The following is a 12,917-nucleotide window of genomic DNA, read 5'->3' as shown; positions in this document are numbered from 1 at the left end:
AGCATATCCCTCTGGATTTTCTCACAAATATGGTACACCACAAAACTGAGAATTTTTACAAGACATGGCAGCCCTTCTTGGAATACCTGGACACAGATTTATCTGCCGCACTAACAAGGGCTTTTATATAGCCGTAACAATTGTGTTTTAAGTGTCCAATATCCAGAGAGGAGGAACTGTGAACGTATGAGCGTGTTGTTTGGCTGGGCTGAGTTATTACTATTTATTAGTTTGTTGTTGGTTATTATTTATTTATTTAGTTAAATAGCCAGTTTGGGTTCTTTTTTATTCTATACTTTTCTATATATGTTTATACATTTGTTCATAAGGGTCGGTTGGGTTTTTTTTAAACTTGTGTTTTTCTTGTATTGTTTTGAATTGTATTGTTTTATACTTGTAATATTAAAACATCTGTTTTTCCAACACTTGAGAATTGTAACAGTTTCTTTGTGCCAGCTTGAGGTTAAAGTTCTCTTTACTCTACAGCCCTAGTAAGGCATTTCAACAAGACAATGGTGCTGTTGTTCTAATGAAGGTTGCCATAATAGTATAGCTTACCTTTTCCTAGCCCTGGGGCCGGTTTTGTAAAATGATGATCTACTTGACCCAAATCATTCTACTGCAGCTATTCTATTTAAGAGGCAAAATTTGTGAAGATAATTTCTAAATTGTTTAAATTCAAAATACATACTCACTCCTTAACATAATTTCCCATACTTCCTGGAAAGTTCACGTGTGTACACAAGCAAAGACAGGTCCAATTACGTTGCCACGTAAGGAACGACAGTCTGTCTGATACATATCACCTGACCTCATAAGAATAATAGTTGCAGGAATTACAAAAAGAGTACTGATGCCCGCGTATTATTTTACCGAGAAAGCACTACACATGTGGAACACTTGGAGGAAGCATCAAGGGTGGCAAGGGCACAAAACGTATTCTTGATGTGGGATTTCAATGTCCAAGAGTGGCTCAACAGCAGTACTACTGATCGAGCTGGTCAGGTCCCGAAGGACATAGCAGTTGATGAGGGAACCGACAAGAAGGAAAAACACACTTGACCTCACCCTTAACCAATCAGCCGACTGTCAGTCCATGACAGTATTGCTAAGTGTGAACAACGCATAGCCCTTGTGGAGATGAAATCCCACCTTCACATGAAGAACACCTTCCATTGTGTTGTGTGTCACTACCACGTAGTATTATGGCAGACTTTAAACAGATGTAGCAACTCAAGATTGGGGCCATCAACAGCAGTAAAATTGTACTCCAGTACAACCTGCAACCTCACGGCCCAGCATAGCCCTCACTCAACCATTACCATCAAGCCAGGGATCAAACCTTATACAGTGGAGTGCAGGAGGACATGCCAGCAGCAGTAGCATGCATACCTAAAAATGAAGCTAACAAACAGGAGTACTTGCACGAGAGAAAGTGAAGACTGCAGATGCTGGAGAATCAGAGTCAAAACGTGTGGTGCTGGAAAAGCACAGGTCAGGCAGCTCAGCAAACCTTCATCCAAAACTTCAACCTGAGTTACAAATCTTCTCAAAAACTCGCTAAGGTCAGGCAGCATCCGAGGAGTAGGAGAAATGCTCCTGATGAAGGGTTTATGCCCGAAACGTTGACTCTCTGCTCCTCGGATGCTGCCTGATCTGCTGTGCTTTTCCAGTGCCACACCTTTTGACTAGGACTACTTGCACGGCAAACAGCATAAGTAGCAAGTGACTGGGGTTAAGCAATCCCACAACTAATGGATCAGATCTAAGCTCTGCAATCCCACCACATCCAGTGTGAATAGTTGCACACAATTCAATAATTCACTGGAAGCAGCGGTTCCACAAATATCCCCACCCACGATGATTGAAGAATTGAGCACATCAGTGCGAAAGGTAAGACGAAGATGTTCGCAGCAATCTTCAGCCAATGTACTAAATGTATGAACAATCGCACCCTCCTGCAGTGACCCCAGCATTACCCCACATGATGTCAAGTAGTGGGTGGAAGCACTGGATGCCGCAAAGGCCATCAGCCCTGACAACATTCCGGCAATAATACAAAAGACTTGTGCTCCAGAACCTCCTCGACCAAGCTCTTCCAATATTATTGTCCAGGTAAAAGCAATGACTACAGATGCTGGAAACCAGATTCTGGATTAGTGGTGCTGGAAGAGCACAGCGGTTCAGGCAGCATCCAAGGAGCTTTGAAATCGATGTTTTGGGCAAAAGCCCTTCATCAGGAATAAAGGCAGTGATCCTGAAGTGTGAAGAGATAAGCTAGAGGAGGGTGGGGGTGGGGAGAGAGTAGCATAGAGTACAATGGGTGAGTGGGGGAGGAGATGAAGGTGATAGGTCAGGGAGGAGAGGGTGGAGTGGATCGGTGGAAAAGGAGCTAGGCAGGTCGGACAAGTCCGGACAAGTCATGGGGACAGTACTGAGCTGGAAGCTTGAAACTAGGATGAGGTGGGGGAAGGGGAAATGAGGAAGCTGTTGAAGTCCACATTGATGCCCTGGGGTTGAAGTGTTCCGAGGCGGAAGATGAGGCGTTCTTCCTCCAGGCGTCTGTTGGTGAGGGAGCGGCGGTGAAGGAGGCCCAGGACCTCCATGTCCTCGGCAGAGTGGGAGGGGGAGTTGAAATGTTGGGCCACAGGGCGGTGTGGTTGATTGGTGCGGGTGTCCCAGAGATGTTCCCTAAAGCGCTCTGCTAGGAGGCACCCAGTCTCCCCAAACTTCCCACTTGCTTGGATGGCTAGACCTCCAAGAAGACTCCAGCAGCTTGACACCATTCAGGACAAAGCAGCACATTTGATTGGCACATCCAAAAGCACCCACTCCCTTCCCCACTAATGCTCAGGAGTGGCAGAGTGTACTATCAACAAGACGCACTGCAGAAGTTCATCACTAACGATCTTAGACAGACCCTTCTAAACACATTACCATCTCTATCCAGAACGACAAGGGCAGCAGGTAATCAGGAACACCACCTGACAGTGCCCCTCCAAGCCACTCACAATCTGGACTTGCAAATATAAATCACCATTCTTTCACTGCTGCTGGTCAAAATTCTGGAATTCTCTCCTTAAGGGCATTGTGGGTCAACCTACAGCATGCAGACCATACATCACCAACACCTTATCAGGGGCAACTAGAGATGAGCAATAACAAAGTTGGCCAGCAATGCCCACATCCCACAATAAATGGAAAATGCATGCGTCTCGGATGCAATTTTAGTTCAGGATTATGTTGGCATGGACTGGTTGGACTGAAGGGTCTCTTTCTGTATGTAAGTTAGCTTGCTGACCTGGAAGGTTTGTTTTCAGACGCTTCGTCGTCATACTAGGTATCATCATCAGTGAGTGTCTCTGGTGAAACGCTGGTGGTATGTTCCGCCTCTCTATTTATGGGTCTTGGTTTCTTAAGGTGGGTGATGTCATTTCCTGTTTTTCTTTCAAGGGAAGGTAGATAGGAACTAAATCGATGTGTTTATTGTTGGATGGAATGCCACGCTTCTAAGAATTCTCGTGCGTGTCTTTGTTTCGCCTGTCCTAGGATGTGTGTGTTGTCAGAGTCAAAGTGGTGTCCTTTTTTGACTGCATGCATGGAAACTAGTGATAGTGGGTCATGTCGTTTGGTGGCTATTTGGTGTTCATGTATCCTGGTGGTAAGTTTCCTGCTTGTTTGTCCAAAATAGTGTTATTTTACAGTTCTTGCATTATATCTTGCAAATGACGCTAGTTTTGCTGGTAGTATCTAATGGATCCTTTAAGTTCACTAGTCACTGTTTAAGCTCACTAGTGTGTGGGTAGGTTTGTGAGCTACCATGATGCGAAGGGGTCTGAGTAGTCTGGAAGTCATTTCTGATATATCTTTCATGTAAGGCAATGTGGCTATAGTTTTTGATTGCGTTATATCTGCTTGTTTGGGTTCGTTTCTGAGGAATCAGCGGACTGTGTTTATTGGGTATTTGTTTTTCTTGAAAATGTTGTATAAATATTTTTCTTCTGCCTTTTGTAGTTCTTGGGTGCTGCAGTATGGTGCAGCTATTTGAAATAATGTCTTGATGCAGCTCAGTTTGTGGGTGTTGGGACGATTGCTTCAGAAGTTAAGCGTTTGGCCTGTGTTTGTTGTTTGTCTGTAGACACTGGTTTGAAGCTCTCCGTTAACTGTACGTTCAACTGTCATGCATAAGAATAGGAGTCTGTTGTCGTCCTCCTCTTCTTTTGTGAATTTTATGCCTGTCAGGATATTGTTGATGGTGTTGTAGGTTTCCTCTAAGTTGTTCCACTTTATGATGACAAAGGTGTCATCCACATAGCAGACCCAAAGTTTGGGTTGAATAGATGGGAGAGCAGCTCGTTCAAGCCTCTGCATTACTGCTTCCGCTATGAGATCGGATATTGGTGATCCCATATGACTCGATAATAATGATCAAGCTTGGCCCCCATCCTGTCAATCAAATAACTTACCAAGATCCACTATTCAGGTGCTTGGATATTCAGAACAGCAACAATGGGCAACAGCTCCCCGAACCTTGTAGTTACCCACATTACAGACATACACAATCCTTTATCTGAAATACCAAAATCCGCCAAGCTCCAAAATCCATAGCTTTGTCGTGAAGTTTTTTCTCCATAACAAGGTTGTTCGGTGTGCAAACAGTTAATCCAACTCCACACCCACTCCACCCACATCACTCAGATATGACGTGCCGGTGTGGCCCAGCACTGGCAGGTGTCAATTCTGTCTCAGCACTCATACTAGTCACATGTGGGTCTGCTGTTTGGTAAGTTTTCTTTTAATTTCACTGTGAAACTGTTACTTATTCCAAAATCAGAAAAACTCCAGATTCTGAAAACCATTTTGCCCTAAGGGTTTTTGGATAAAGGATTGTGGGAGAGATTGTGGTGCTGGAAAAGCACAGCCAGTGAGGCAGCATCCAAGGAGTAGGAGGATCGACATTTCGTATATAAGCTCTTCATCAGGAATGAGGCTTGTGGGTCGGGGCTAAGAGATAAATGAGGGGGCGTGGGGTGGGGGCAGGTAGCTGGGACAGCGATAAGTGGATGAAGGTGAGTGAAAAGGTGATAGGTCAGAGGGCCAGTGATGGACGGATTCAGAGGGCGGTGCCAACTGGAGGCTTGGGACTGGGATAATGTGGGGGAGGGGAAATGAGGAAGCTGTTGAAATCCACATTTATCCTGTGTGGTTGCAGGGTCCCAAGGCGGAATATGAAGCTTTCCTCCTCCAGGCGTCGGGTGGTAATGGTTTGGTGGAGGAGGCCCTGGACCGGAGTTGAAGTTGAAGTTGACATTGGGAGAGGTGCAGGTGAATTTCTGACGGATGTGGAAGGATCCCTTGGGGCCTTGGATGGAGTGAGGGGAGTGGTGTGGGCACAGGTTTTGCACTTCCTGCTGTGGCAGGGAAAGGTGGCAGGAGTGGGTGTGCACCTCTCCCAAAGTCAACAACAGCATCCGTTGCACACAGTGTGGTTTCCTCTGCATCAGGGAGATAGGACGCCTTCTTGCAGATTGTTTCAAAGAACATCTCTGGGACACACGCACCCACCAACCCCACTGTCCCGTGGCTGAACACTTCAATTCCCCCTCCCACTCCATCAAGGACATGCAGGTCTTGGGCCTCCTCCATCGCCAAACCGTTACCACCTGAATCCTGGAGGAGGAACACCTCATATTTCACTTTGGAATAAATTTGGATTTCAACAGCTTCCTCATTTGCCCTGCCCCAATATTCTCCCTGTCCCAAGCCTCCAACTTGGCACTGCCCTCCAGACCTGTCCATCACTGCCCCCCTGACCTATCACTTTCTCCCTCATCTTCATCCACCTATTGCTTTCCCAACTACCTGCCCCAACCCCACCCCCTCCTCCCATTTATCTCTCAGCCCCGACCCATAAGCCTCATTCCTGATGAGGGGCCTATGCCCGGAATGTCGATTCTCCTGCTCCTCGAATGCTGCCTGACTGGCTGTGCTTTTCCAGTACCACACTCTCGACTCTGATCTCCAGTCCTCACTTTTACCACCATAAAGGATTGCGTGGGTTTCCTCTGGGTGCCCTGGTTTCCTCCCACAGTCCAAAGATGTGCAGGTTAGGTGAATTGGCCATGCTAAATTGCCGGTAGTGTTAGGTAAGGGGTAAATGTAGGAGTATGGGTGGGTTGTGCTTCGGTGGGTCAGTGTGGACTTGTTGGGCCGAAGGGCCTGTTTCCATACTATAATGTAATGTAATCTAATCTAATCAAAGTTAAAAATCACACAACACCAGGTTATAGTCCAACAGGTTTAATTCGAAGCACACTAGCTTTCGGAGCGACGCTCCTTCATCAGGTGATTGTCCTGATTATCAGGTGATTGTCACAATCACCTGATGAAGGAGCGATGCTCCGAAAGCTGGTGTGCTTCCAATTAAACCTGTTGGACTATAACCTGGTGTTGTGCGATTTTTAACTTTGTACACCCCAGTCCAACACCGGCATCTCCGAATCATAAACTAATCAATACTTCCTTGCAAGAAAAGATGGAAGGATGAGGGGGCAGGGGGGAAAGCAAAATGTACTGAGAACACTTTGAAAATACCTTGTGGTATCCAGAAAACACAAGGGATGATGGTAGGGAGGGCTGGGACAGTGCCAGTTACGTGCATCTGCCAGTACAGTCAGGGCTGTTCATAAATACCATCAGCAAGGATTAATCAAAAGGCAAGAGCGCATGTGAGATAGAGAGAGCCCAGATAAGAGAGCAAGATCAAACGGTCAGTTCCCAGAGCGAGAAAACCTACTCCGATATATGGGAATGCCAAATAACAGGGTACTGGATAATGGGGACTTTACTGTATACTTTGGGTAGCAATTGCTTCACTGAACACAAAAGCCACAAAGCCAGTAGCAAAATGTAGTATATGTAAAAAATAGTGTATGTACAAATCATCACAAGGCATATTCTAACTATGTATCTCTCTATCATCTGACAAAGAAACTCCAACTCCTAAGTCTTAGACTTAGGAACTAAATAACTTATGACAAATGTAGGACTGGGCAAACAAAGCAGAAATACACAAATTAGCAGACTGAAATTTGTCCTACTTAAAGACACATTTATAATATCCACCCTGTCCTGTAGATTGATAAGAACATTTTTACATATTTAATAATCTGCACTGCTAGCAAACAAAGACAGACTCCCTCTTTTTAATCATAGATCACATATTGAGGTAAGAAAACACGAATCAAAAAGCTGTTACCACTGGAAAGATCAGATGTGCTGTTACTCTGCTGCAATGAAACCTATTAAAAAGGCAACACATCTCTTATAAAAGTTAAATATTTTAGAGGATTTACTAGTTAAATACTTAGTTTTAGTCACAACAGCAATAGTACAAATATTACTGATTGAAGTAACAAGTACCATAATTACATAATGAATGCAGACCAAAAGTAAGAGGTATTTGTATCTAGCGGTTGATATAATTTTCTTACCTTGATTGTGGTAGCCCCTTTTTATGAAGATCTGCGCGGACTCTCTCTCCTACATGCTTATATATTTCTACTAAACTATTTATTGCTGCGTCTCGAACCTGATGAGTTAAGAAGAAATCAAGCACGATTAGATGTGCAACCACCAGCAGAAGGAGATGATCAGATCTAAATTTTTGAATGATTAGCTACAATCACGTTTTTCACAAATTTAATTCAGCAGCAATTTGGGGTTGTATACTTTCAAAGCTGTTACAATCATTGCTCTTTAAGTTGAAAGACTGACAGCTGCAGAAATCAGATACTGAGTGCATTCAGATCAAGATCACTGGATTGTGGGCTATAAAGAAATCAATGGATAAGAGGATTGCACGGGAAAAAAGAGAAATTGCAAAGCTCAGCTGTGATCCCATCAAGGTAAAAACAATGACTGCAGATGCTGGAAACCAGATTCTGGATCAATGGTGCTGGAAGAGCACAGCAGTTCAGGCAGCATCCAAGGAGCTTCAGCAAAATCGACGTTTCGGGCAAAAGCCCTTCATCAGGAATAAAGGCAGAGAGTCTGAAGCGTGGAGAGATAAGCTAGAGGAGGGTGGGGGTGGGGACAGAGTAGCATAGAGTACAATGGGTGAGTGGGGGAGGAGATGAAGGTGATAGGTCAGGGAGGAGAGGGTGGATGGATCGGTGGAAAAGGAGCTAGGCAGGTCGGACAAGTCCGGACAAGTCAAGGGGACTGGAAGTTTGAAACTAGGATGAGGTGGGGGAAGGGGAAATGAGGAAGCTGTTGAAGTCCACATTGATGCCCTGGGGTTGAAGTGTTCTGAGGCGGAAGATGAGGCGTTCTTCCTCCAGGTGTCTGGCGGTGAGGGAGCGGCGGTGAAGGAGGCCCAGGACCTCCATGTCCTCGGCAGAGTGGGAGGGGGAGTTGAAATGTTGGGCCACGGGCGGTTTGGTTGATTGGTGCGGGTGTTTCGGAGATGTTCCCTAAAGCGCTCTGCTAGGAGGCGCCCAGTAGAGGAGACCGCATCAGGAGCAATGGATACAATAAATGATATTGGTGGATGTGCAGGTAAAATTTTGATGGATATGGAAGGCTCCTTTAGGGCCTTGGATAGAGGTGAGGGAGGAGGTGTGGGCACAGGTTTTACAGTTCCTGCGGTGGCAGGGAAAAGTGCCAGGATGGGAGGGTGGGTCGTAGGGGGACGTGGACCTGACCAGGTAGTCACGGAGGGAACGGTCTTTGCGGAAGGCGGAAAGGGGTGGGGAGGGAAACATATCCCTGGTGGTGGGGTCTTTTTGGAGGTGGCGGAAATGTCGGCGGATGATTTGGTTTATGCGGAGGTTTGTAGGGTGGAAGGTGAGCACCAGGGGCGTTCTGTCCTTGTTACGGTTGGAGGGGTAGGGTCTGAGGGTGGAGGTGCGGGATGTGGACGAGATGCGTTGGAGGGCATCTTTAACCACGTGGGAAGGGAAATTGCGGTCTCTACAGAAGGAGGCCATCTGGTGTGTTCTTTGCTGGATATGGTCCTCCTGGGAGCAGATACGGCGGACGAATTGGGAATACGGGATGGCATTTTTGCAAGAGATAGGGTGGGAAGAGGTGTAATCCAGGTAGCTGTGGGAGTCAGTGGGTTTGTAAAAAATGTCAGTGTCAAGTCGGTCGTCACTAATGGAGATGGAGAGGTCCAGGAAGGAGAGGGAGGTGTCAGAGATGGTCCAGGTAAATTTAAGGTCAGGGTGGAATGTGTTGGTGAAGTTGATGAATTGCTCAACCTGCTTGGGGGAGCACGAGGTGGCGCCAATGCAGTCATCAATGTAGCGGAGGAAGAGGTGGGGAGTGGTGCCGGTGTAATTACGGAAGATCAACTGCTCTACGTAGCCAACAAAGAGACAGGCATAGCTGGGGCCCATCAAGTCCACACCAACCTTTTGAAAAGAATCTCACCCAGACCCACCCGCCACCCCTGTAACCCTACATTTCCCATGGATAATCCACATACCCTGTACATCCCTGAACACTATGGACAATTTAGCATGGCCAATCCACCTAACTTACACATCTCTGGACTTTGAGAGGAAACCCACATAAACACAGGGAGAATGTCTGTATGGAGTTTGCACAGTCACCCAAGGGTGGAATCAAACCTTGGACCCAGGCACTGTGAGGCAGCAGTGCTAACCACTGAGCCACCATGCCACCCGTGTACTGTGAGCAGTTTTCTTCCTGTTAAGGAAAGACATCAATTCATTGGAGGCAGTTCAGAGAAGGTTCACTCAGATCTTCCCTGGCATGTAGGGATCATTTGCTAAGCAGGTTGGTATTCCACTTACTGGAGTTTGGAAGAATGAGAGATGATCTCACTGAAACATAGAATTCTTTAAAGGGCTTGACAGGCTAAATGCTGAGAGGATGCTTTCCTCATGGTAAGATAACAGAGTCTCAGAATTAATTAGCATCCATTTAAAACCAAGATGAAGTGGAATTTCTTCTCTCAAGAGGGTTGAGAACCTTTGGAACTCCTTACCAAAGACAGCTATGGAGGCAGAATCCTTGCGTAAATTTAAAATTGAGATTGATTCCTCAACTGATCAAGAATCTAAATTTACAAAGAAAGATCAGGGAAGTGGACATTAGGAATGTCAGATCAGCTATGATCCTACTGGGGAGCAATGCAGACTCAGTAGGCCAAATGGCCTCTGCCTGTTCTTATATCTTACAGTCTAATAGTGTTACTGAAATTCATAACCAACTGCCATAGGAAGTGGTGGAGGCTGGTACAATTACAACATTTAACAGACATCTGGATGGGTACGTGAATAGGAAAGGTTGAGGGGGACATGGCCAAATGATGGAGAATGGGACTAGATTAATTTGGGATATTTGTTCAGCATGGACTAGTTGGACCAAAGAGTCTGTTTACACACTGTACAATGCTATGACTATAAATAGAAGTTGAATAGTTTAATGTTTGTTAACTGGGAAGTCAGTTTGCTACTACAATAGCTAAAGCAACTAAAAATCATTGTAAGTGGGTTTTGATGAGCAGTCATAGAGTCATAGAAATATACACCATGGAAACAGACTCCTCAGTCCAACTCATCCATGCCAACCAGATATCTCAATTAATCTAGATCCATTTGTCAGCACTTGGCCCATACCTTTCTAAATCCTTCCTATTCATATACCCATTCAGTTGCCTTTTAAAATATTGTAAACGTACCAGCCTTCACCACTTCCTCTGGCAGCTCATTCCATACATGCACCACACGCATGAAAATGTTGTCCCTTAGGTCCCTTTTAAATCTTTCTCCTCTCACCAGAAACCTTTGCCCTCTCGTGGGGACTCACCAACCCCAGGGAAAAGACTTTGCATATTTACCTTTTCCATCCCCTTCTTGATTTTATAAACCTTAACAAGGTCACTCCTCAGCGTCCAGCTTCCAGGGAAAGCAGCTGCAGCCTATCAAGCCTCCCCCTATTGCTCAAACCTTCCAGTCATGTTGAACTCAAAACATTAACTGTTTTTCTTTCCACAGATGCTGTCAGATCTAAGTTTCTCCAGCATGTTATTTTTATTTCAGACCTCCAATTTCACAATACATTGCTTTTATTTTTTAAATTTGATTTTTCTTTGCTTTTACGGTGCCTTTTGTCGTTTTCTGCACCAGGACGGCCTTTTCCTGAACCCAGGAGGTGTGAATTAAACTAAGATGAACTTTGTCTTAATTTTTTTCTTATCTATGCCTTCTGCTATTAGTATAGGTGCCATAGTATAGCAAGTTAAACACCTCTCACTGTGCTTTTGTTTTGTAAAAAAATACATGTGACTATAAATTACTATTTTATTCCACTATTCTATTATTGTGAATGTGCAATGTTTTACCATCCTACAGGTGGCAGTGTGCTATTTCTGCAATGCCACCAGGAACCAACAGGTGGCTATATCAAATCAAAGCCTTTCAAAAGAATACAAATAGAATAGGTCCCTTAATAAGTTCAGCACAGAACAGACACAGTGTTCAACATTTGTTTATAAATGGAATTTCTGGGAATTCCAATTGTCCAATAATATGAACAAAGCATAAAAGGTGGAATACGAAAACAAAAATTTGTATAGTTATCAAAGTACTTGGATGTCTCATTACATTTGCAACATGATTTAAAAATCAAGGCTTTAATATTTTTTACAATTCATCATTGACTGAGATGGAATTCAATGTTCTTGTTACATTATTTTGCCTGACCAATTACCTAATCTTGCAAAAGTGTAACATCTATATTCATTTTTCACAGTTGGCTTTCAAAATGCTGCAATTTGTAACCATAAATCATAGACTGAAATCAGACACAAGTTAAGTTAAAATTGAAATTACTTTTGATTTTAAACAAGTTGACTACTCACCTGACTGTTTGGATCTCCTAATAAATTACAGATATGCGGTACAATTTTGCTTAGAGTTAAACTGTGAGCTCCATAACTGGAAAAGAGGAAAAAGAGGACTAATGTTGAATTTGCTCTATACAACTTCGACTAAAATGGAATACAAATCAAACTTCAGATAAAAGATTTAAAAAACAGTTCTCATACTTACGCATTTAATGTGCTAATAAGGCAAAGGCAAATCCCTTCCCTGGTTCGAAAATTCTTATGTTTAAATCCTCCTAACATTCGTTCCCAGACGTACTTAAGGAAAAGGATTAGAAATATTCCATCATTAGAATTCCATTATTAGCTTATTAAAGTGAAATAGCTAAACAAGCCCTTTATGTTTAAAGCACCCCCCGAAACAAACACCCAACACATATGTTGTATTGTATTACTGAATATCCATTTCAAGCACTGCAGTCTACCCACCCTACCAGGTGCCAGGATTATTTGTTCAATAGAACTCAGCCCAAAGAAAATCAGGCCATAAGTGAATTCTGATTCCAAACAAGTGAAAAATTTATCAACTATGTAATACAGCCAATATTAACAAGTTCCTTTAACAATGGATATAGTAGGTTTTTAAACTAGGTCTAGCAAATATGGTAGTATCAGAAGAGGAAAGAACAACCACGGTTTTCCTGCTGTTATGTATGTACCTGTGGAGTAGCCGATAGCTCCATTATCTTTAACAGGAGGATCTGATCTTGTTCTCGAACTGGATCCTTAGCGTCCCCTAGTCTATCAATTAGACTTGGCAAAACTATATAAAATTAGGAACAAACATTGTATATTTAAAATGAATACATTTATAGCTTATAATTCAAAACTAAACCAATAGCAAAATAATTTTAAAAACTGGTCAGGTGATTGCAGTTATTTTATGTTCAAGTTACACACAGGCATTTTGCCTTCTACTCAGCGTAAACCAACTCTCAATTCTGCACACTAATTAAAAGTCCACCAGACCCGAAGACATATCAGGATGTTTTAAGCATCT

General features: G+C 43.8%; 1 protein-coding gene across 1 annotated transcript in view; it reads right to left on the bottom strand.

Annotated features, from left to right (window-relative positions):
- The window catches only part of clasp1a (cytoplasmic linker associated protein 1a), a 240,737-nt gene extending 228,055 nt beyond the window's left edge, over positions 1–12,682 (bottom strand). The window contains exons 1-4 of the mRNA XM_087989318.1: positions 12,577–12,682; positions 12,084–12,175; positions 11,894–11,969; positions 7,494–7,591 (exon numbers count right to left, since the gene is read on the bottom strand). Coding sequence (XP_087845444.1) covers positions 7,494–7,591; positions 11,894–11,969; positions 12,084–12,175; positions 12,577–12,600 — 290 coding nt within the window. The 5' untranslated portion in view covers positions 12,601–12,682. The remainder of the gene's footprint in view (positions 1–7,493; positions 7,592–11,893; positions 11,970–12,083; positions 12,176–12,576) is intronic.
- Positions 12,683–12,917: the final 235 nt, after the last annotated feature.

The sequence above is a fragment of the Chiloscyllium plagiosum genome, unplaced genomic scaffold, assembly GCF_037043375.1.
Source record: "Chiloscyllium plagiosum isolate Xiang-an unplaced genomic scaffold, Cpla_swu_hap1 HiC_scaffold_7, whole genome shotgun sequence".
NCBI classification, from domain to species: domain Eukaryota; kingdom Metazoa; phylum Chordata; class Chondrichthyes; order Orectolobiformes; family Hemiscylliidae; genus Chiloscyllium; species Chiloscyllium plagiosum.
This window is presented reverse-complemented; position numbering and strand designations above follow the sequence as displayed.